A 27140-nucleotide genomic window follows, 5' to 3' on the forward strand; every position below is an offset into this window, starting at 1 on the left:
AATATTACCAGGTTATTTTTGCAAAAAGTATATACTTTTTGCAAAATAACCTAATTGATAATAACACATTGATAATTATAGCAATTATTAATTTATATTTGGAAAATCTGTACCAGTGGTTGTCAACCTAATTAACTACTTGAAGAATTTTCAGATTTAATTTTCTCAAGGTTTGGTTTCTAATTTCATAACCAACATAATGCCATGTTAATGTGTGGAACCTCTTTCAAATATTCATTATAAGTTACTTAATTAAATGATTTCTTTTAATTGTAAAGTAGGTTGCCAACCACCGGTTTTGTAAGAAAGCATCCTACATAATAACTCTGTGTTACTATTTTTTAAATAAATAATTGTGAAAATGTTATTTTAAATTCTATTTTCTGTATTCATTATCATAGTTAATATAAATTATAAAAAATTTACATAAGATCATAAAATTTTAGAGCAATTATGCAATTTGAAAGAAAGTTTAAGAAATATAATATAGTGGTTAATAAGTTAATCAGAAGTAAAGAATAGTATATAGTAATTAATAAGAACCAACATTTAAAAGTAGATTTTAAAGTGTCTTTTGTTGTTTGCAGAATATTAAATATATTTTGTTACTTAATAAAATAAATGACTTTACTGCATGCCTATAAAGAATTAAGGTACATTAGTTATATAACAGTACTAATTATAAATCACAGCTCTAGATGTATCAAGTCTGGCAACTCTTTAATCAGTTCTCAATTTTCATTTCTTAGGTGTATGACAAATAAAGAAAGGAAATTTTGAAAAAATATGCCATTTACAAAAGGTACCCATTTTACTTTGCATGGCAAATATATGCCATATTACTTCAGTTACCATAGGATATGCAGTAACTCAAGTAGTATTGGCAATCGACCTATGAGCCCAAGTGTTACACTGAGACAGGCTCCCTTCCTGGAGAAAGGGGTCCCACTGAATGTTTTCTTAGGTGAAGTCCCGAGTGGATGTTCAGTTGCTTGGACGTGTCGAGGTTTGCAACCCTGTTGTCTTAAATGACAATGCATAAGGTAACTTATCGTCAGTAAGAGACCTATGTGCAGGACAAACTGCACCAAAATGTATGTCCCGATTTCGGCCAGAGCCTAGCTTCCCCCAGGTTTGGCATAAAAGAGTCCAAGACACCTAGTTGTAGCAGGGTGTCCGACCACTTCCTATGATTCAGACATAGTCTCTATCATACCCAGTAGTGCCATTTGGCGGAGCAGGGACAACCTACAGTTGTGTGTATGAGGGAGTATTGGCAGATGTAAACTATGTTGTTTTATTTCATTTTATATAATCAAATTTTTTGCCTTATAGAACTTGAAATACTTGTGTTAAATTGTACACAGTTGAAACTAACACAGTTTCGGGTTTTGCAATTTTAAACATATGTTCAATATTTCTTGAATTTTCATTTCAAGTTAAATTTTAAATACTAATAGTTAAATTCATTAAAGAAATATTGAATCAGTTACATTAAGCATTAATTTACCATTATATTGTGCAATATAACTTACAAACATTATAATTTCACAGAATTATCATACATTATTAAAATCAGCAATATTAAAATTTTTCTTATGAGAATAACTTTATTTTATGGTAAATGTATCCACAGAATGAAATTAATGCAAGTACTTTCAGTAAATTGAGCTCAATTACTATATAACTATTATAATAGAAGGAAGAAAACAGGAAGGAGCATAGAGAGAGATTTTTTTATAAATTTGTAAAAATTTTAATGTTTTATTAAATAAAAAACATAATAAATGTCAAAAAACTATTTCTATTAATCTTATTTTCTTAAATATTATCTTAATAACAACTATTTAGTAATATAAACTAAAATAGATTAATTAATCTGATTATACACTTTTTCTTACCTGTATATAGCATTTGTTAAAAAATAACTTCTCCAACTCAGAGGGCTCTAGAGCCATGTTCTACTGCTTGAAATGAAACATTTGGACAATAGGTACTTCAGATGCTGCAATTGCCATTTATTAAATAAAAAAATAAATGGCAATTGCAATACTTTTCTTGTACAAAAAGTCACCAATAGATGGCACTGGAGCTATGAAATTGTGGTCTGAATCTGTTCCATCACCATATTACAGTATCTTAACACATTAAGCTCTGGGATCACAAATGTTGTCAAACATGGGTAGTGCACCATTTTGCGTGAATATAGTAATATCCACGAAAGATTGTGCACCACCCACATCGCTAGCTCTCTTCAACATATGTTAAGGTGGACTTTCACAGATGAACAGTGGATCAGCCATTACTTCCCAACAGCTTAGCTCCTCCTTGCTCACTTGATCTCACCACATGTGACTTCTGGTTACAAGATTTCTTGATGGACCAGGTTTATCATGAAAGATGTGCATCTGTGGACAGTTACAGCATTTTTTGCATGTTCTCTTGATTAAAACAAACTCGCTGCATTCAGCAATAGAAAACATGCTTTTGTGAATAGAGATCATTGTTGAAAACAATGGAGAACATATTGAACATTTATAATTATGATTTGCATAGCTCTAGCACCATCTATTGGTGACATTTTGTACAAAAAATTTTTATTTAACAAATGGTGAATGCATCATCTGAAGTACCTGTTGTCCAAATGTTGTTTCATTTTGAGCAGTAAAACATGCCCTAGTGCCACCTGATCTGGAGAAGTTATTTTTTAACAATCTGTTTACCTTCTGTTACAGTTGTGATTAGATAGGAATTGATGGGAGTGGGAGATAGGAAAAATGAAAAACTAACTTCAAATATATATTTTTATATATATAGTAAATAAAATGTTTTTTTTAACAAATATTGTATGATGTTGGCAATATCGATCAGGAACAGGTTTAAGTTGCCAATAATAGGAAATATAATGTCTAAAAGTCAGTTTGCCAAAAGAAAATTAATATAATTTTGATTGTATAGTACAATGAATAACATAAAGAAAAAACATGTTTCACAAATAACAGGAGAATGTCAATGTTTATTGTAACTATAACTCAAGAACATGTATTATTTATAATGTAGAAATCTCAGTTATCCAGTTTTACAACTATTGTTATGTTTTTATATATATATATAAGTTAAATATTAAACTGATTTATTAAAATGAAACTACTGTTTAGTAATTCTAGTAATATCAGTTTTGTATATTACAATCAAAATTAATATCAAAAACTGTTAATGTTGAAATCAATCAGGATGACTTGTCATCTTATTATAACATACACTTATTATTTTATTCACTTTTATTAGCAAAATTAAAACAAAATCACCTATCAATATATCAAATTTATATTAATAACAACATTCTACTTTGTTCATAATTTTAATATGTTTAATAGCTTATTAAATTTCTCTTAAAATCTTATCAAAATAGGTTTTAAATGTTTTATAAACAAAAGCATTAAGTATAAATATAAATTACATGCAAAAATTTGTTATTAAAATAATACATTGTACTTTTTGCCTTCTTGACCACTTACCTTCAAGTCTATCAACTTCTTTTTGAAGTTTCTGTACCGATCTTTCAGCAAATTCAGCCCTTGCTTCAGCCTAATAAATTCAAAACAAATTTAAAATAATAAAATAAACCTAAATAATATAAAATGTTCAAAATGATTTTCAAAAACTATGTAACTTACTGGCATAGAAAAGATAAAAATCAATTCTGAAATAAGATATGTAGAAATATTTTTAGCCTAACTAATCTTAGATATTCTAATATTTTATCTGGCAAAATTACAATGCAGATGTCCAACAGATGTTAATTTCCTTACATACACAATTAACAATATTAAAATTATAAAAAATTTCATTTTCTGCCATTATAGAATGTAATACTCCTTTTCAAATATTTCTTTGCTAAATTATAAAACATTTACTATACTTAACAGAGAACTCAGATTCAAATAATGAAGTAAAACATTTCTTCAAACAACTTCTAATTCTTCATGTTCAATTCTCTGTATACTCAAGTGTATGCTAATCTGTAGTCTGGTTATCTTTATTTTATTTATTATTATTATAATTTTTAAAGTAAAAATAAAAATTACTTTTAACTGGTTAGATGAAATATTTAGATGGTTGATCAACCAACTAAACTGGCTTGGGGAGGACACTAATATATAACCATTCAATTGCTTTTGTTAGACATTCAAACGTACTGAAGATGAGGAACTGTAACTTCAAAGATTTTTTCTTTGTAATAAATTTTTAAACTTATGTTATTGTAAACTGTACAATTTCTTTTAATTTTTATAATTTTTCTTCCAAATATTAGCAGTAAATTTTTAGATTACATTTAACTGAACTTAATAAAAAGAAATAATAATTATCTATATAAACAGGTAAAAATTAATTCAAGAATATCATCTTAATTACAACAAATCTTGCAATAACAATTTTACAAGGTATGTTGCTATTGTACAAGATGAGATTTTATAAAATAATATTTAATCTTGTATTATATTGTTGATTTTGAATATTTAAATGATTTTAATTCAGGAAATATTTTAATACATATTTATCAAGTAAAAATTAATTCTTTTGTATGCTAAATTATCCTTTAATGTAAGTTTCTCTACAAGAACACTGGAAAAAAGTTTGTGAAATAGCTTTTGTTTCAAGTTTATATAGCTATTAGACATTACAAATTTATAAGTGCTTACAGTTATATTAACTAATTCTAAAAAGTTTATTCTAAATGGAAAATATTTATACAAAAATAACAGTGCAACTCATGAATTAATGAAAAATATTATAATAATTAAAATATTACTTTCAATGAATTATAAAAGTATATTTTCCATTAATTCTTGATTAATCTGTTTAGATTTAACTTTTTTTTTTTTTTTAGATTAAGAATTTTGCTCACAATTTCAATTATAAAATTTTATGAATTTAACTAATAATAATTGACATTATGACATCAAATTAAAAATTTATTTTATTAATTTAATTTGCTGGTCAACAGAAGTGTTTTGTAGAATATATCAATTGCTAAATCATCATTAAAACTCTAATGACAAACACAACATAATATATCATAATATGTTCTGATATAATTGAATATATATATAAAGTATATATTTTTTCACAGTTTAAGTGAAGTCAAGTGATATTCTAATTAAGCTGCACTGTATTTTTGAAAAGAATTAAATTTAATAATTGAAAACATTAGATACAAAAACTTTTTCTTTCTTAACCAATACTTCATACCTCCTGGAGTCTGTGTGTCAACTGACGAATCGTTGTTTCGTATGAATCTTCTTTTTGCAGTGCCTAAATAGTGATAATAAAATTTTTAGAAAATATATTGTATCTCACCTCTTTTAGTTTGGCAGTCACGGATCTGATTTGTGTTTCAAAGCCTTCTTCCCTTTGATGAGCCTGAATAGATAAAGAGCAGAGCCAACCCAATTAGGTAGGCAAAGAAGAAAAAGTAAAGGAAAAAAAGCATGGATTTAAAAGAACAAAAAGAAAATTCTTAAAATATGAAAATGAATGCATTGGCAAAGAGATCATTTGTCTAAAACAAAAGACAAGTAAACAAACAGAAATAAGGCAAAATCTGCAATATTACTAAAACAAAATTTAACTATGTTAAAAATGTGATCTCAAATTATAGCCAAATGCTTTAAAATTAACAAAACAGAAACCTTCCATGCATTTAAGGTAAAGCCTTTCCTTCTAGGAACTTATTAAAGAATTATGAAAGCAAAGGTGTGAAATAAAGGAAAGGAATATGACTGCCAAATTAACTTAATAAATAATTCATGCATATTTTATAAATCATAATATACAGTCAATTCCCATTTAGTCATGATGATAAATCACTAGAGAATAGCTTTAATCAAAAATTTACACTTTAAAATCTGTTTTTAAGCTTAAAACAAATGTTTTGTTAAATTTCAAATACCAAATCAACTTTTAACTGTAGCCAAGAAAGTAATAATTAAAGATAACTGTAAATTATGGGAATCAGCTATATATCAATTTTATTATAATTAATTTTCCTTATAGCAATTTCTAATTAACAATTAATAATTATTCTGCTATATATAAATAATACAAATTGTTCATAGTTAAATCATATTAGAACTATATTAATTTAGTCAATTAAATTTCAAAATATTCAAAAATACTACATAATAAATGTTGGGTTAAAATCAAAACCCCAACCACATTTCATTTTCTAAAAATGATAGCAATTCAGACTTGTATGCTTTGCAAATCTTGTAATGTTGCTAATAAATATTAAAAATTTATGCAAATAAAAAAATTCATGCTCAAAATTTTAGCAAAATAATAAAAGACAAAATTACATTGCAAAAAAGCATGCAAAAATACAAAATGCAAATTTATGGACAAATTTTTATACTTCTCCATATTTATATATAAATAATTTCCTTTACCTTTTCTTCACTCACTTCCAAGGATTTCAAATTATTGCCAACTACACGAAGTTCCTCTTCAAGCTCTACAATTTTGCTACAGTAAAAATAATTTACTTATTTATTCAATAATAAATTTTAATACTGGCTAATGAAAAATAATGAAGTTTTATGAAATTCTCAATAATTTTTGAATTATTAACTATGAAAGTACAGTAGGACAAAGCAATCATGCAAAACTTATTTTACAGAAATGTGATGTAATATTTTTAAGAAAGATTAAATTATAAAAAGAACTACTACAAAAGAAATGATTAAAACACACATTGATGATTATATTTTATACCTGAAGCAATATTAAACTGAATAATAATTTAATGTGCATTTTATGTAAGTGAAAAAATCTTAAATCTAAACTATAGGCTTTTTGAGCTACATTTACACTAATTTTTTAATTAATGAAATGAAATTTGGCCTATATGTANTCTACAGGAACACTGGAAAAAAGTTTGTGAAATAGCTTTTGTTTCAAGTTTATATAGCTATTAAACATTACAAATTTATAAGTGCTTACAGTTATATTAACTAATTCTAAAAAGTTTATTCTAAATGGAAAATATTTATACAAAAATAACAGTGCAACTCATGAATTAATGAAAAATATTATAATAATTAAAATATTACTTTCAATGAATTATAAAAGTATATTTTCCATTAATTCTTGATTAATCTGTTTAGATTTAACTTTTTTTTTTTTTTTAGATTAAGAATTTTGCTCACAATTTCAATTATAAAATTTTATGAATTTAACTAATAATAATTGACATTATGACATCAAATTAAAAATTTATTTTATTAATTTAATTTGCTGGTCAACAGAAGTGTTTTGTAGAATATATCAATTGCTAAATCATCATTAAAACTCTAATGACAAACACAACATAATATATCATAATATGTTCTGATATAATTGAATATATATATAAAGTATATATTTTTTCACAGTTTAAGTGAAGTCAAGTGATATTCTAATTAAGCTGCACTGTATTTTTGAAAAGAATTAAATTTAATAATTGAAAACATTAGATACAAAAACTTTTTCTTTCTTAACCAATACTTCATACCTCCTGGAGTCTGTGTGTCAACTGACGAATCGTTGTTTCGTATGAATCTTCTTTTTGCAGTGCCTAAATAGTGATAATAAAATTTTTAGAAAATATATTGTATCTCACCTCTTTTAGTTTGGCAGTCACGGATCTGATTTGTGTTTCAAAGCCTTCTTCCCTTTGATGAGCCTGAATAGATAAAGAGCAGAGCCAACCCAATTAGGTAGGCAAAGAAGAAAAAGTAAAGAAAAAAAAGCATGGATTTAAAAGAACAAAAAGAAAATTCTTAAAATATGAAAATGAATGCATTGGCAAAGAGATCATTTGTCTAAAACAAAAGACAAGTAAACAAACAGAAATAAGGCAAAATCTGCAATATTACTAAAACAAAATTTAACTATGTTAAAAATGTGATCTCAAATTATAGCCAAATGCTTTAAAATTAACAAAATTTATAAAAACAAGTTATACTGATTTTTTTATGGGCAATTTGTCAAATACTGCCTACTTTTGTGATTGTTTTTTCATATAAACATTTAACAGTTCAAAGCTGTTTTCTAATATTTTTTATATTTTTTTCTTTAAACTAAACCAACAATGGAAGACAACTTTCTCACTGAATAAACATATTTTGATTGCTATATATATAATATAATATAATATATTATATAGGGTTGTCCATTTTAATCAATCCGCTGGAAGAACTCAAAAAATACACATCCTATGAAAAAGTTGTTAAACCAAAAATGTTAGACTTGAAAGGAGCCACATGATGGTCTATCAGTTTCATCATAGATGGTGCTACAATTGGTGAAAATGAGATCAACTTTATTTTCTTACAGAGAACCCTCATTTTTTACTGCATATTATGATTCTATACCAAAAACAAACTTTTATCTAAAACACTTTTTTGGAAAGGTATACTTATCAGAAGTTAAAAGTGTTTAAAGTTCTACACAGTTGCCACACTATACATGGGTGAATCTTTTGGTATTTGTGAAGTTCAGTGGAAAAAAAGGCTTTAGAAAAATCATTAGTAAACTATCATCTGGTGGAATCATTCCTTTTCTCAATTAATGAACTTATAGTGCCATTGTGTGTTGAAGCCATCAAGCTTGTGATAAAGAGAAGACGTTGATCATGATTCCACCAAATAATAATAGTTTCCTAATGATTTTTTAAAGTCCTTCTCTTCCTTTTTTTGTAATATGTGCATTTTTAAATTATTCCAGTGGATTGATTAAAATGAACCACCCTGTACATATGTATATCAACAACTTAAAAGAAAATAGTAATATAGAAAAGGTTACTTTGATGAGAACATGATATGATCCCTTGTTTTATAATTCTAAATGTAAGCTGTTATTATTTATATATTATTAATCTCACCTCTCTCCAGCAGCAGCTCTCTCTTCTGCACGTTCTAAATCAGCTTCCAGCATTGCAATTCTGCGTGCCATCTATTATTCATCATATCCACATGCACATGCATAAGCGGGTATCGGGTATTGTTGAAGGTTAGAAGGAAAGAAAAGCAACAAATATGTTAGTATAAACATGTCTACAAATATCTATGTAAACAACACACAACTATAATTAATTTAACGTGCCTACTAAGGGAGAGAGTGAATTGTCTTATACATTTTGATTTTGATGTGTTATACACATTTGTTAGCAATTAGAAACTGTTAAACATTGCAGGTAAGCATAATTCTTTTTATGCTTAACAATAAATTTTTGTTATCTGACATCAATTGGCCAGAAACTTACGATTCCCCAGTTTCTGCACGCTCTTCAGCACGTTCCAGATCGGCCTCAACCATGGCCAACTTGCGAGCCACCTATATAAAAGTCAATACCGTTACAGCCCAGAAATCTGCTTTGCAATGAAGAATATCTTACCTCGCACTTTACTGAATGACCATTATTTTTCTTTACACTGACTTAAAAAAAATTATTTTTGTCAAAATAATTTTTTTAAGTCAGTTGTCCAATACATATCTCAATCAAACATTACAATTAATACATATTTTTGTTTTAATCAGAAATTTTATTAAAGAATTATAATAAAGGACTTATTTTAATTCTTTTTTAAAAATATGCATAAAGTGTCAGGTAAATTTAATTAATATATAATATTGAAAAGATTAAAATATAATTATTTTAACACAAGACTTATTTTAATATTTAGTAATTATAGTTAAACAAGTTATGTTAATTTTAAAACTTCATGCAAGCAAATATCAGGACTATAAACGACATTGCTACACAAAACACCCCCCATTCATGAGAAACAAACATATAAACATTTTTATTTACAAAACGATTTATAAACAACCAGAATGGAGTATAATATAACATTAAGTTTAGTAGTGTGACTAATAACACTTATTCAGAAATAAGCTTTCCAAAAAGAATTTGTTTGTTATTTAAGATTATTGTTGGAAAATTTGAATATGTCTCAAAATTCATACTATAGCTATAAAAACAGTTTATTATATTTTACACAATTATTTTACGTTTAATTCATTGGTTACACATAGTATATTTCTAAAATTTATATAAGTTTCTACATTCTGCTGAATCCAAGACTGTTGTTCACTTTGTGAAATAAATCAAAAAAAATTGTATAATTCATAATATCAGCACAGACTGCCAAACTCACAAAACAGGCTAATTTTAAATTGCTTATTTTTGAATTGGTATCAGCAAATCATTGCTAATCTCAAACTGAGCATTCCCTGATCATATATAAACAATATATGATCAGGGACATATATATAAACAATATATGTAACATATATAAACAAACTTATGTGATATAACAAGTAATCATATTTCAATAAAAATATGATAAATTCATGTCACTGAGATGTGTAACTAAGACCATTCTGGTTATTTACTGATTATTGTATAATCTAATTTATACTAAAAAATTAATCTGTTAATTTAAAATCATTCATTATTATTGAAAAGCTAATATCTAAATGTTAAATATAATTTTAATTTTAAAACAGGATTTTTAGGTTAGAATGATTTCTTTAACATCATATATATATTTGTTACAACTGCCTTACAAATTTTATATCATTGCAGCTGTGTTACAATAGCAGTAATATTAATCTACATATTTAAAGTTAAAAAAAAAAAAAAAAAGCCAAAATAACAACTTTATATAATGATAATTATATATTCTCTAAAAATTAAATTTTTCACTTAAAATTTAATTATGTAAATATTGATGCAGTTTAGTGAAATTTTTTTAATTCACAATAATTTTCCAAATATAATCTTTGATAAAAGTTTTTAAATTGTGCTTCCAAATAATTACTTAAACATAAATTCATAAATTCAAAGTAATGAATTTAGAAAATAGCAATAGTCTTTAAAAAAGATAAATAGTTGGCTACTGTTAATAATGGTAATGAATTATTTAGATAAATTTCTGAATTTTCTGTATTAACTGCAATTACAGGTTTCCTTTATTATGATTTTATTAAGCTATATTAAATTATATTTAAATAACATTTAAATTGTTAACATTAAATTTAAATTGGAATATCAATAATACATTATTGTCATACATTGTATTACATATATTATTAATGATATTTTATATTGATTTTAAAGGATTGTATTTATTTAACATTCAAAAATATATATTAATAGAAAAAATGTAATCATCACAGCAATAGCTATCAATAATTAGATTTTACTTAAATATTAATCCTTGCTGCTGCTTATAAATGCTTATATTGCAATAAAGAAATTGGCAGTAAATATAAACAACATCTCTTTTGTTTAAGGATTCCAATATTAATGAATGGTAATTAATACATCATTAAGCTTTAACTCTCTTCTATTCATGAAGCACAGAACTTAGGACTTTTTTCATATTGAAGTATGAACTACTTATAAAATATATAATCCAAAAATGTAGTAAGTTTAAAAATTTTTATATTATGTAGTGCAATATCAGTAATCCAAATACTTCATCTGTTCAATTTTCTCTGCTATATATCCATAAAAAGTAATTGAAAAAATATCCTGATCATAAAATTAGTGAATGAATCATCACATTTTTAACTATACATAAATATTTGAACTGATAACAAGTTTTTCTATTAATGACTGTGTAGGTAGGTAGTAGTTGGTCCTTTTAACATTCAAAGAGAATATTTTTATTCCATTGAGTAGGCTAGAGTTTCCAGAGTAGTTTTTTTAAAATTTATTTAAAATACATATTCTAATAGAATTTAATAATTCAACAGCAGACTGGCATAGTTAATCCTATCTTCTTGATACAGTTTAACTTGGCTTTGTTGTAGAGTTCAGTTAACTGATCAATAATTGAACAGTATTTCAGTAAAATATAATTATTTAATTTAAAATATGGATGAAAAGTAAATGTGACATTAAAATGTAAAATTATCACACATTATCCCTTATCTTTATAAACTTGACAAGAAAAAGATAGACTTATCCAAAGTCTCACTGTCTGAACTAATAGTTTACTTAAATTAATAATATATTTTCAAATCTAAAACTTTATTTTAGATTACCATCATGTTAAAAACTTAAAATAGTTTAAATTTATTTATCACAGAAAATCTTTTGGAATTAATCTGAGATAATATATGAAAGAAGCATTTCTTTCATGTATTTTTTTGCAAATTTAATTCCAAAAGATTTTCCATGATAAATAAATTTAAACTGTTACAAAGAGGTTATATCTATCCTTAAATATTCATATGCTATGTTGAATTTCCATATTCCTTATCAGCAAACTACAAGTCAAAGTTTATTGTTACATCACTGTAACTATCAAACTAAAAGCTGATAACGTTATCAATATATTGTGTTTATATATATATATATATTTTTTTTTTTTCTCTATGTCAATTTAAAAGAAATGATTATTGTCTGAATAGGGAATTACTTCAACAACTAAAAGTGAAACCAAATAATAAATTAAGTGTATAAACTCTAAAAACATTTAACTTAGTAATACTTATATAATTTTTACCAGTAAAATGATTTAGCAACATTTTATTAATTCCATTCCTTAAGATGTTGTCATCTCTTATAAATAAATTTGAAATAAATCTATAGTAGAATCTATAATAAATAATATAATATATCTATAATAGAAATACTGTTTCAAAACTGTTATAAAGTTATATATTGAAAAGATCCATTATACAATTTAAATTTAAACTGGATATGTACTAAATTATTATAAATAAAGAAAACATTAGTTATAAATATCTATGAAATAAATCTAATTTTTATACAATAATTGAAAAACTTCAGTTAGTTTCAAAACTCTTTCTATAGTTATGTGATAAAATCCATGCATTAGTTTCATGGGTTTATTAAATTATCTTTGGAAAAATATGTTATATAAACTAAATCATGCATGATGAGGTACATTAATTTGACAAATGTGGTTAGGTGAGTTCAATATCAGACATGTAAAAAGTTTTATTATTCTGGGCAATGTCCTATCACCTCATCATATTTTCTGTCTGCATCTTCAGCCATTGTTCTTGCTTCTTTCAACTGAAATTCCAATCCATTCATTCTTTCTTCATCTGTAATACTCCTGTGCTCAAGCATCTTGCGCATTCTAAGTAAGGAAATAATCATGCTAACTTTCTTCACGATCTATTTTTTTAACTTGAACCCACAATAAAGTATTTGATATTGGATAAAGCTTAAATTATTTGAAATAATAATACATCATAGATAAAAAAAATATTAACCATTTCAAATAAATGATGATAAACAATTTCTAAATCAAAATCACATTTCAATTCACTTTCTATTCAAGGAAATATCTTAAAAACTAGACAATGTTTTTATCAAGGATATTTAATAACTACATAGCATTTACCTTGCTTTTACTTACCTCTTCATATTTTTTATCAGATTCTTCAGCAATCAACCTAGCTTGACCTAGTTGAGTTTCTAATAATGCTATCCGGTCATCTTCCATATTAGTACGGTTTTCCAAGGCTTTTCTGATGCTACAGAAATCATAGAGCAACAAAAACATGCAGACATGCAAATTGCACAAGTTATAATACTACAAGATTATTATAAATATTTTAAAGCATAAAAAATTTTCTATGGTTTATTGTTAGTAGCAGGTTTACTTCTGCTTAAAACTAAAACTTATTCTTTCAACAAGCTTTAAACACTACTTCAGAAAGGAATAATTCTTTTACTTTCCATTAACTTAATGTTTTTACTGTATATTATTAAATTACACTTTTCTAGAAATATGAGAACATTAATTTTGACATAATGGATATTTAAAATAGATAATTAGACATGATTCCCAATTATATAACATATAATGAATATAAAGGTCATTTGCAAACATTTTCATTCATAACGAAATTATAAAAACCTGTTCTTCTAAGACAGAATATATAAAAGATCAAGATTTTCAAACAAAATTGGAAGTTTAACAACAGTGAGATCAAATAATATAATGATTCCTTATATATAATTATATATAATAAATGATTCATCCTTTATATAAACTTTTAATACACCATCAATGGTTTATTACAGCAAATAATAAAACATAATGAAAACACTTCAGGTTAAATAAATCAATTTTATAATTCATTAAATATTAAACAACTGAATTAGAATTATAAATTTTCTACAAAAAACAAGAATTCAATTAACAGTATGAAAATGAAAATTTGTATATAAATTTCATAGAAATATCTTATATGTAATATTTTTAACAATCTTAGTTAACATTTACAGTATTCGTGCTTTTTTCTTTTCTTTGAATGCTATAAGAGGGAAACCTCTATATAACTTAGAGATTTATATTTAAAATTTTATCCACTAGAAACTCTCTCTCTCTCTAATGCAATTTTTCTAATGTCTTAGATTCTAACTGAAACATTTCAAAATATCTCTAATATTTTTCTTAATTCATTTTCTGGATTTATTTCACAAATTTAACCAATCTTTCAGGCAAAGTAAATGACCTCTAGTTCTAGTAATCTTGTTATGAAATAGAATAATATTAACTCACTTTTCTATACAGTTACTTCCTGTTCTTTATCATTTATAACTGGTCAGAAAGCATTCTTCAAAAAGTTTTTTATATACAGTTTCCTTGTCTGTCTGAAAGTTTTCTTTGAAAAATTCTTAAGTAATTGCATGATTTTATGATGGGCAAATAGATGATGAATCTTATCTGAATTATGACACTAATCAGAAAGTCCGTTTAGGCTAGATGTGAGAGAGTGTTAAACCTCTACATCTCATGAGCAATGGTTGATTCTATGCATACATTTTAACTTAATATTTGGACCTACTTTTTTATGCTCTAAATTATAAAATTTTGCAGAACTTCTGTGCTAAAAACAGTTTTTTCACTGAATTTTATGCAATTCAGTATTCTCTACAAATTATTTTATTATATTATTATTATTATTATTATTATTGTTGCTATGAATAAATTAGTATTATAATATTAATTTATAAATCCTAAGCGATTTCTCAGACAATATAATTTTGCATTTGCTCATAAAATTACATCATTTTGTTTCATTTGCAACTTTAATTTAGAGTATGAGAATTTGTAAATAAATATTATACAATCCACAGCTATTTATATTATTATAGACATAATGCATAGTAAATGAATATTGCCCACTTTTTCTAACAGAGACAGCCATGGTACTCAAAACTGATTCATTTTATAGAATTTTTTTAAACTTTCAGCTCCAAAAAATCTTGATCTATTCTGAAACCAAACTAAAATAACTATCAATTTATTCCTAGATACAAATTAAAACAAATCAAGATTCATAACTAGTCCTCTTCTTCATTTATGTATTTAAACTTTGTTCATGTTTTACATATCAATACTACAGGTTAGTTAAGTAATTTAAAAAATTATGTTAATTATTTTCTATTCCATAACTGTTCACAATTTGCTTCAAATTTTAAAATTTCATACTCTCATTGTGGTTACAGTAATTTTTGAAAGAATACATTTTTCTTAATATTTCTCTCACTTTTTACATCTATTGTTTTAGGAAGAAACATCTATATGATACTAATCAGTTTATTTTCTTATTTTGTCTGCAATATTTATTTGTATATCTTTATACATACAGTAAAATATATTTACAGTATATATAATATGTACTGTATGATGTTTAATATTTTCTTATAAATATTTTGCATATGCTTTTATTTTATTTATTTATTTACAAACATTAAAAATTTTAAATAATGATGATAATCTGATTATCAATAATTAATGAATGGAATGATGACAAATTATAGATAAAATAATTGAATGAATAACAGCATTTGAGTATATACTATTTTAAGCTACAATAAAGCATTAATGGCATTCAGTTTCACCTGAATCTAGAACTTTACTTTCTTCATCAAAAATATTAAGAATACTGTCAGATATCAAAATTTCTCTCTTAATCTAAAATGAACAAATTATTAAACCAAGTTATTGTACTTTTCTTGTTCAGTGCTATATAGAACATAGAATATTGTAGAGATTACCATTAAACTTAAAAAATATATTTTCAAATACAAATGACAATTTTGTGAAAACCATCCAGAGAAAATTGACATTATAAACATTAAACTATATAATGTGGAAGAACTGCTGTAATGTAAATATAAAGTAAACAAAAATATTAAGCAAGAAATAAAATATGCTTGCTCAAACAACTGGAGTTACATATCATTTTGGTAATAAGATTTTATTATGAAAACATGATTAATAAGTTATGATTTCCAGTATTTATTGTGTAAAGAGAGCTAGAAGAATTTTTTATATTCGATGCCATTTGTCATTTTTATTTGCAAATATCTACAGGTATAAAGTGACAGTATCATTCTTCCTAGATAGCTGAAACTGGAATTATACAACCTTCACAAAATTACTTTATTTAAATTACAGAGAACAAATTTTCTACATTGCACTACAATTTATTTTTGGTCCTTCTCTGAAAAAGGAAAATCTAATTAGGACCATTTGATATTTATTGTTTTCACTGTTTATAAAAAAAAGGAAAAACATTCTAATTTCTAAAAAATCTGAGTAAATATGACTATATTATTATTATTTTTTTTTTTTATTGTTGTTGCTGTCATTATATATGTTATTTTAATGCAAGGTTTTTGTTCTAAAATGTTCAAATGATTTATTACACAAATTACATTATGTACAAAATAATGATTTTTAGATTTCATCATTATAATAGTTTAGAATTTCATTTCACGTGAAATTATTAATTAGGAATTTTTTCATTGCTAATATTTTTAGTATTTATATATTAATCTGAAACATTTGATTTAAATGTAATTTTTGAAATGACTTTATATACTAACTCTGATTTTTTTTAATGTGTAGTTTAGATGTAATAACTATAATAATATTTCACGCAAAATATAACCTAATAATGAAATGATTCATTCAAAATGTAGGGCATGCATAATAATTACAGTTATAATCCACATTACACTATACTTTCATCAGATTATATTTTAAAAATAATCAAAAATTATAATTTATATTTTGAAAATATGATTTTATCATTTTTTCCAATTGTTCTCACATAGTTACAATTTTATAATTTTCAGAAAATGAAAAGTAAAAGAAATGAATATTAGTTTACATTTTATATTATTAATTGGGTCAATCATTAACAGTCAATCATAATCAATAAGTAAATTAATTAATTACAGGGAAAAATCATGCTAATTCTACTTATAAAATCCATTACTTATAATATTTACAGAAGCAGAAATACATAAATTCAGAAATAATTACAGTTGCATAAAAATTGAAGTTAGTAGATCAAACAATGATCTATTAACCTATAAATTTAGATCAAGGATATTATTTGTAATCATAGAGAAAGTAATTCCTAAATGATTTTTAAGATCTAAAAAAACACTACTTAAAGAATTGATAATCAAATAAATAAATTAATTAAAAAAAAGTTTTGTAAAATCCTACCTAAGAGTTATGAGGAAACTGACATTTAGAAATAGTTAAGGACAAATTTTTTTAATTAAAAATAATTTATTCTTAAAGGACAAATCCTAAATTTTCAATACCATACACTTGATTTTTGTTGTTGCAATCTAAATTCACTAAAAGTAGTGCAGAACTTATTCTTTTCACTAAATTATTTGAATTAGCCTAATAAATTTTTTCAATCAAAATTTTGTTTAGAAAATCCTTATTGATAAATTAATAAAATTGCAAAAAAGTTATGTATTGAACAGGAAAATGCTTTGAATAAATTATATAGCGTAAAGACATTTTTATTCTGTTAAATTAACAAAATAAAAAAAATTCTCAAAATATATTTTTAAAATTAATTTTTTTAATTTTCAGCAAAAATGATAACATTTAGTATATTGAAATTACTAAATATCAATTTGTGTAATAATTATAAAACATTTTCTTAAATATATAATTTCCAATAACTTAAAAGACCATGAACAAATTTCCAGTTACTATGCAGTTAAAGTTAATATTTGGTTAAATAAAAACTATAAATAAATAATATAATGTAGATAATATTTGAGAAAGTAATTTTTCATATTATAAAATATTAAAGAATAATTTATACAATTTAAAAATAAATTCCAATGTTTGATAAAAGTTAAGTTTAGAATAAATAAATTTCAAAATAAAACTTTAATTTTCAGAATAAAAAAATGAAAAGATTATAAAAACATAATATTAAATAAATAAATGCCAGTAATATGTGATAACTAAAAATAAATTAAGCTATAAATCAAACAGTAAATATTTTTAATAAAATTGACAATTATTGTTTGTGCTTAAATATTAATTAATATGTCCATAAATTCTTGCATAGAAATATTTATAAAACTGAGTTCAAACAACTAAAAATACTCCAAACAATACCATTATCATCTTCATAGATAAAAATATAAAACATCAAATAACCCAATTCTTGATTAATACCAAATAATCTGACAGTTAAACATATGAGCCCAATACAATATGGCAGATTGGCAGATCATTTAGTATTAATCTTCATAGATTTCAAGTACATTGAAAAGTATAATGAAATAAAGATTAACAGCATCAATATTATATATAATTTAATATTTACTAGAATTTTTCAAAATTAAGTTTCATTTTTACATGTTTCTTACATGTAAGGTTATGTAAATTAATCAGATGCTGTTATTCTGAAGATGGAAGTAATTGAATTTTATAGTATTAAATAATATTTTTTGAACAAATCATTAGTGAGCTATCAGAATTTTAAAATTAAATAAAGATATCAAGTCAAAGTTAACAAATATAGATCAAGAATAAATACACTGTAAGAAAATAAAGTATGATTGCAACTGGATTAAATTAAACTCTTGTAATATTACTTTTATAATTTTTCACTAATATGAGAAGTGTTTTAATGGTACTAAAATCATTTTAAATAAACACTTCTGAGTTATAAATTTATATCCAGGAACAAGAAAAGCAGAATAAAGTTGCTCTAGTAAAATAACTACAATACATGACGCAACATTTTTCTACAGAAATACAAGAAATAAAACTCAAATACTGTTTCAACAGCATAATAAAATTTTTAAAAGTGGAAAAATACTAAGAATTATCTAAATATCTGATTTATTGAAAGCAACTGTCTTTTGATAAAATTTTTTAAAAAACCAAGTCAAAATTGCACAAGAAACAAGACTGAAATTATTGCAAAATATATATATGACATGTAATTTTTTTTTTATTTATCTTATATATAAAATACTAAAAAAACTTATTTATATTGCTTAATGACATTAAGCAATATCAATAACAAGCAATGGCTGAAGTATATATCTATATTTTAAATATAGTCTCTTTGTATTTACATCAATAAATAATGCATTATTTATGTTTCATAATTGAAATTTTTAAGATTTAACATTATTTAAGTTAAATCAATATTTCAAAAATATAGTTTAATAATAATATGTTCATTGTTTTGGAAATAGTAATTAATAAAAAATAAATATTTTACAGATAATTAACTAAAGAAACTATTTTTGTAAAAAAAAATTTTATTACATAACATCAACATTCATTAAATATTATAAATTTATCTTATTGTCAAAAATAACATTTTAAGTAAAAAATAATGATGGCATACATCATTAATGACATGAAACAACAAAATAAATTCAGTCTGTGTTAAAATTTTTTAAACATAAAAGTAAACTTAGAAGAAGAACAAATAAATAATTTTTTTAAATGTATTTCAATGTTTAAAAAAAATTTAACACCAATATGCTGAATCCATTTTGTATTTCAGCATTAATATTTATTTTATTTGTTGTTTTATTTCAAGAGCATTTTTTTAATTTGTGACAAAAATATTTTCTAATTAAAGAAAAAATTTCATTTATGAATAATTAACTAATTACTCTCTATGTTTTTTAAATATATCAAATTTGCAATCTATATAAAAAGGCAGATTTAATAAATTGATAATTTCTAGTAAGATATTCAAGTTAGAAAAGTTTGTTATAAAAAATTTTTTATATCTACATGATGCTATTATGTTATTGTTGAATTATTTAACAATCTTATACTTTTGAATCAACTCTGAATTACATTCATTTCCACAAATTACTGCATTTATCAGGAACAATACTTATTAAGTAATTCAAATTATGGAATTAACAATGTATAGTTAGTTCCATAATTAATTTGTTTAAAAATTTATTTCAAATTTTTTTCACAATTTATACTGAAAATGAATTTTATTTCACTTGTATACATTCCAGAACATTTTCCAATATATAATAATGCTTCCTATTTTCAGGACAAGGTTTTAAATTCTGTTAACTGGATCAAATGTGATCTTTCTGATAGATTTAAAAATTTAGATCAAAAATTAATTCTACCTAACATGTTTCAAAGTTTTTGAAAATGTAGTAGTTAAGGTGGAAAAAACAGGAAGCTTGGTAACTGATTAAGCATTTCCTTTTTCTTCAAAATAAAACTTTAATTTTCAGAATAAAAAAATGAAAAGATTATAAAAACATAATATTAAATAAATAAATGCCAGTAATATGTGATAACTAAAAATAAATTAAGCTATAAATCAAACAGTAAATATTTTTAATAAAATTGACAATTATTGTTTGTGCTTAAATATTAATTAATATGTCCATAAATTCTTGCATAGAAATATTTATAAAACTGAGTTCAAACAACTAAAAATACTCCAAACAATACCATTATCATCTTCATAGATAAAAATATAAAACATCAAATAACCCAATTCTTGATTAATACCAAATAATCTGACAGTTAAACATATGAGCCCAATACAATATGGCAGATTGGCAGATCATTTAGTACTAATCTTCATAGATTTCAAGTACATTGAAAAGTATAATGAAATAAAGATTAACAGCATCAATATTATATATAATTTAATATTTACTAGAATTTTTCAAAATTAAGTTTCATTTTTACATGTTTCTTACATGTAAGGTTATGTAAATTAATCAGATGCTGTTATTCTGAAGATGGAAGTAATTGAATTTTATAGTATTAAATAATATTTTTTGAACAAATCATTAGTGAGCTATCAGAATTTTAAAATTAAATAAAGATATCAAGTCAAAGTTAACAAATATAGATCAAGAATAAATACACTGTAAGAAAATAAAGTATGATTGCAACTGGATTAAATTAAACTCTTGTAATATTACTTTTATAATTTTTCACTAATATGAGAAGTGTTTTAATGGTACTAAAATCATTTTAAATAAACACTTCTGAGTTATAAATTTATATCCAGGAACAAGAAAAGCAGAATAAAGTTGCTCTAGTAAAATAACTACAATACATGACGCAACATTTTTCTACAGAAATACAAGAAATAAAACTCAAATACTGTTTCAACAGCATAATAAAATTTTTAAAAGTGGAAAAATACTAAGAATTATCTAAATATCTGATTTATTGAAAGCAACTGTCTTTTGATAAAATTTTTTAAAAAACCAAGTCAAAATTGCACAAGAAACAAGACTGAAATTATTGCAAAATATATATATGACATGTAATTTTTTTTTTATTTATCTTATATATAAAATACTAAAAAAACTTATTTATATTGCTTAATGACATTAAGCAATATCAATAACAAGCAATGGCTGAAGTATATATCTATATTTTAAATATAGTCTCTTTGTATTTACATCAATAAATAATGCATTATTTATGTTTCATAATTGAAATTTTTAAGATTTAACATTATTTAAGTTAAATCAATATTTCAAAAATATAGTTTAATAATAATATGTTCATTGTTTTGGAAATAGTAATTAATAAAAAATAAATATTTTACAGATAATTAACTAAAGAAACTATTTTTGTAAAAAAAAATTTTATTACATAACATCAACATTCATTAAATATTATAAATTTATCTTATTGTCAAAAATAACATTTTAAGTAAAAAATAATGATGGCATACATCATTAATGACATGAAACAACAAAATAAATTCAGTCTGTGTTAAAATTTTTTAAACATAAAAGTAAACTTAGAAGAAGAACAAATAAATAATTTTTTTAAATGTATTTCAATGTTTAAAAAAAATTTAACACCAATATGCTGAATCCATTTTGTATTTCAGCATTAATATTTATTTTATTTGTTGTTTTATTTCAAGAGCATTTTTTTAATTTGTGACAAAAATATTTTCTAATTAAAGAAAAAATTTCATTTATGAATAATTAACTAATTACTCTCTATGTTTTTTAAATATATCAAATTTGCAATCTATATAAAAAGGCAGATTTAATAAATTGATAATTTCTAGTAAGATATTCAAGTTAGAAAAGTTTGTTATAAAAAATTTTTTATATCTACATGATGCTATTATGTTATTGTTGAATTATTTAACAATCTTATACTTTTGAATCAACTCTGAATTACATTCATTTCCACAAATTACTGCATTTATCAGGAACAATACTTATTAAGTAATTCAAATTATGGAATTAACAATGTATTCAGTTCCATAATTAATTTGTTTAAAAATTTATTTCAAATTTTTTTCACAATTTATACTGAAAATGAATTTTATTTCACTTGTATACATTCCAGAACATTTTCCAATATATAATAATGCTTCCTATTTTCAGGACAAGGTTTTAAATTCTGTTAACTGGATCAAATGTGATCTTTCTGATAGATTTAAAAATTTAGATCAAAAATTAATTCTACCTAACATGTTTCAAAGTTTTTGAAAATGTAGTAGTTAAGGTGGAAAAAACAGGAAGCTTGGTAACTGATTAAGCATTTCCTTTTTCTCAATTTTATAATTTCATTTATTTTTAAATTGTTTATACTAGTCTATTAAAAAACAAAAAAGCAGATTCCATTGTATTCTTATTCTTTAAACATTTAACATCTATAATTTGTTATCTTAATTCCATAAAAGGAAAAAAATGCATTGGAGTTTTTCAATGTAAAATTGTATTGCCTAAAATACATTATTTCAAACAATGAAAACTAAAATCAAATTCTTCAATATCTAAATACTTTTCTAACAGAAAAATTGCCATATTATTCCAATTCTAATAGAGCATGAATATCAATTCCTTAAATATTATATCTTAGTAATTTAGATAGTAATTTTTTTATTAACTAATCATCAACCACTTTGTTAAACTGTATCAACCTAACAAAAATATTTTAAATCAGACAGAATAGAAATTTAATTTTAAATTTTATTCATTTTATGATAAAAAAACTGTCTACATTCTTTCAGAGTAAAGAATTTAATAATTTACTTAACCTCTCTTGCATGTAACTACAGAATAAAAAAAAAACTGTTTAAAAACAATATAATAATTATATTATATTACTTTTGAATTATTTAGTAATTTTATATTTTGTATTGGACACCTGCAGTTGCACTAATTCTTAGAAGTGAATGTACTTATCAAAAACAAGATTCTATAAGTAATTATAATATAATCCTTCATACTATATATGGAAGTGCAAAAAAACAATGATAAAAGTATTCCTTGCAGAAAAGAATGAAGCAATTCTGTTAGAAAGATTATTATATATTTAATAAAATTTAAAGAAATATATTGACAAAACTATGCTACAAAGTTTCTATTGTTAATTAAAATGGCATATTTCAACCATTTACTATTAAACATCTTCAAACTAAAGCTTACCATATAAAAATAAGATTTAAAAAAGTATATATATAATGATATTGGCAAAAATATATATTAATAATTATCTCTCTAAGCACATTAATAGCTTTTTAAATTTAATATTATATATTAGGATTAATGAATATATATACATGTATATATAAACAAATTTGTTTAATGAATAATGTTTTCTTATGAAGGTTACTTTGTTTAAAAATGTAAAATTAAACTACTATTTTAAGTTATGAAATATAATTGAAATTTTTATTATTTTAAATTATTTTAAAATAAATTCTTATCCAAACTTTTTTCTTAGCAGCAATTAATTTTTTCTGATTTATTTATGCTATTCTGAAATAAACTGTTATGCTATCTATTATTATATGAACAAGTCATGTGGAAAGGAAGAAAACTACAGGACAGTATTTGTTTTTTTAAAAAAAATGAAAAATTTAAAAATTGATATATAACAGAAACAGCAGAAGATATTACACGTAACACCTGTATAACACGAGAGTTACGTTCCAAAAAATTGCCGTGTTATACGAAACACTAGTGCGAAAAGGGGGTTAGGTTCCAAAAATTAAAAAACATGTTAAATCCTTATTTAAATCAGATTTATTATTCATTTTTTCATAGGTAAAATATTTATTATTTAAGTAAATATTTTACCAGAGGATTATTCATTTTATATGATGATCTCAGCATGAGCATCATCAACTGGTAACAGTTTGTGGGTGCGTTCATTAATAGCAGTCGCTCTGCAATGGGAGTGTGCTACTGTTTGTAGGCATTTAGGAACAACGGCGAAAGAAAGATGGCGGTGCCCGCATTATCGATAGTATCGTGTGGAGGAATCTATAATTCTAAAATGAGCATCGTGTGGAGGAATCTATAATTCTAAAATTAGAGGCAAAAGAAGGGTCCCAATTGTAAAATTTAACCATTAAATGGATTATTTGTTGAAAGAGCATTAACTTAATAATATTTTACATTTTCTTCGAAGCAACAATTATTCCCACTTTCCTAATTATTACATTATGAAAGTAGCCACGAAAACAATTAGAATGCTCACACGGAGTTACGCAGAGGTATAAAAGAATGCACCCTTTATTACATTTTACGTTATATGAGGGTTTTACCCAATTCTCGAACCGTGTTAGAGTGAATCTGTGCTATAGAAGTGCCGTGTTATATGGGGGTTACCTGTATTATAATTTTCCACTATTGTTTTCATGAAATAGGAATAAAATTATTCTTTTCTAGTAGTGAAATATATATACAGTATATATATTAAGGAATGTTAAGTTAAACATATAAATAGTAATCCTGGATGATTTCTTTAACAGAAATAAGCTTAAACTGAATATAAACTATATACAGTAGAGCGTCGTTTATCCGAAGGTCAATTATCCGAAACATCGGTTATCCGAAGGAATTCCAGTCGACAAATTTAAATTTTCGCCAGTGCTGTGGCACTGTAATCTTTGGCTATGTCTTCGGCTACTCAAATATTTTACGTTTTTGATGCTAAATTAACTTCTGAAGTATAATTTTTTATTGTTTTTATATTCTTCAATATATTTATTTTGTTTATACAAAATAAAAAATAATTTTTAACAATGCAATAGCCATGATTATTATTTTAAAAAGTTTACATTAGGCTTAACATCGACAAAAATTCAACGCGAAGCAACACACAACGGAGAAAAGTTTCAACATCAGATACGTTAAACTATTTTTTTGTACGTAATCTGTTATCCGAAAAATAAGTTATCCGAACAACCCCAGTCCCCAATTGATTCGGATAAACAACGCTCAACTGTAATATACATATGTATATTTCATATATGCAGCTCTCTGGTACTTTTGTTATCCTGTTTCCATGACAATTTGGCTCTTCTCACTTGACAAATTGCTGACTCCTAGCCTAGACCAATGAAACAGGAACTTAACTTCTCCATGTGCATGACTACATCCCTCCAGCCTCCTGAGGTACTGTACGTCAACAGCAACGATCACCCTTCTCCTGTTTTGGCCACAACAAGGATTGAAAGACAAACTCTCTCCTTTTGCTTCATTTTTTCTTTGTGAACATCAAAAGAGCGAAATTAAACACGTAATATGGAAGTGTCCTATATTTAATTTCTAAATGCTGGTGTGAAGTGAACTATGTTTTCATTCATAAAAGAGCAAAACTTTCCTCTGTCTTCGTGAGATTGTCAAAAATAAGACATCTGTAGAAATACTTATGTAAGCATGTTGTATACTTTAGTAGACATGATTAATTGTGTAAATTTGGTTTCTGTGTTATTCTCTGCATCCAGCAACTGCTACCCTCATACGTCCAAATGACTTCTTGCATCATCCTGACAGATCGCAGGAAAAAGTGAGGGTCACTGTGCCTTCCACCTAAGGCAGACCACAGTCGGGCAGCAATGCCTTAGGGTGCGACTATGCAGATGCGAATTTAGAGCGAGAGAGAGGTTGCGAGCGATTTAGTTTTCGCAAAGGAAAACCATGCACAAATGAGAAGCGAGAAATAACAATCGTGAGAGCGAATTTCTGGTTCTCGCACATATCTGACAGGTTTTGATATTTATCGCGTCTCGCCTCTTCTCACCACATATTCTCGCTCTCTCAGAAAATTNAACTTTTTTCTTAGCAGCAATTAATTTTTTCTGATTTATTTATGCTATTCTGAAATAAACTGTTATGCTATCTATTATTATATGAACAAGTCATGTGGAAAGGAAGAAAACTACAGGACAGTATTTGTTTTTTTAAAAAAAATGAAAAATTTAAAAATTGATATATAACAGAAACAGCAGAAGATATTACACGTAACACCTGTATAACACGAGAGTTACGTTCCAAAAAATTGCCGTGTTATACGAAACACTAGTGCGAAAAGGGGGTTAGGTTCCAAAAATTAAAAAACATGTTAAATCCTTATTTAAATCAGATTTATTATTCATTTTTTCATAGGTAAAATATTTATTATTTAAGTAAATATTTTACCAGAGGATTATTCATTTTATATGATGATCTCAGCATGAGCATCATCAACTGGTAACAGTTTGTGGGTGCGTTCATTAATAGCAGTCGCTCTGCAATGGGAGTGTGCTACTGTTTGTAGGCATTTAGGAACAACGGCGAAAGAAAGATGGCGGTGCCCGCATTATCGATAGTATCGTGTGGAGGAATCTATAATTCTAAAATGAGCTTTTAGAGGCAAAAGAAGGGTCCCAATTGTAAAATTTAACCATTAAATGGATTATTTGTTGAAAGAGCATTCAAAGTAGCCACGAAAACAATTAGAATGCTCGTGCGGAGTTACACAAAGGTAGTTAAATCCTTA

At 24.5% G+C, this 27140-nt stretch overlaps 1 protein-coding gene across 19 annotated transcripts in view; it reads right to left on the reverse strand.

Annotated features, from left to right (window-relative positions):
* The window catches only part of LOC111617470 (tropomyosin-like), a 57937-nt gene that overhangs the window by 843 nt on the left and 29954 nt on the right, over nt 1-27140 (reverse strand). For 4 of the 19 annotated variants that reach the window (XM_023358813.1, XM_023358787.1, XM_023358867.1 and 1 more), the window contains 5 exons: nt 13446-13563; nt 9305-9375; nt 6450-6525; nt 5362-5424; nt 3519-3588 (listed from right to left, as the gene is read on the reverse strand). In XM_023358813.1, the coding sequence (XP_023214581.1) occupies nt 3519-3588; nt 5362-5424; nt 6450-6525; nt 9305-9375; nt 13446-13563 (398 nt within the window). Of the gene's footprint in view, nt 1-3518; nt 3589-5253; nt 5317-5361; nt 5425-6449; nt 6526-8923; nt 8995-9304; nt 9376-13045; nt 13164-13445; nt 13564-27140 lie in introns of all 19 variants that reach the window. The other 15 variants (XM_023358805.1, XM_023358781.1, XM_023358861.1 and 12 more) reach the window with 5 other exon arrangements.

Source organism: Centruroides sculpturatus, unplaced genomic scaffold (genome assembly GCF_000671375.1).
Source record: "Centruroides sculpturatus isolate CEXI.00-Female unplaced genomic scaffold, Cexi_2.0 scaffold118, whole genome shotgun sequence".
NCBI classification, from domain to species: Eukaryota; Metazoa; Arthropoda; class Arachnida; order Scorpiones; family Buthidae; genus Centruroides; species Centruroides sculpturatus.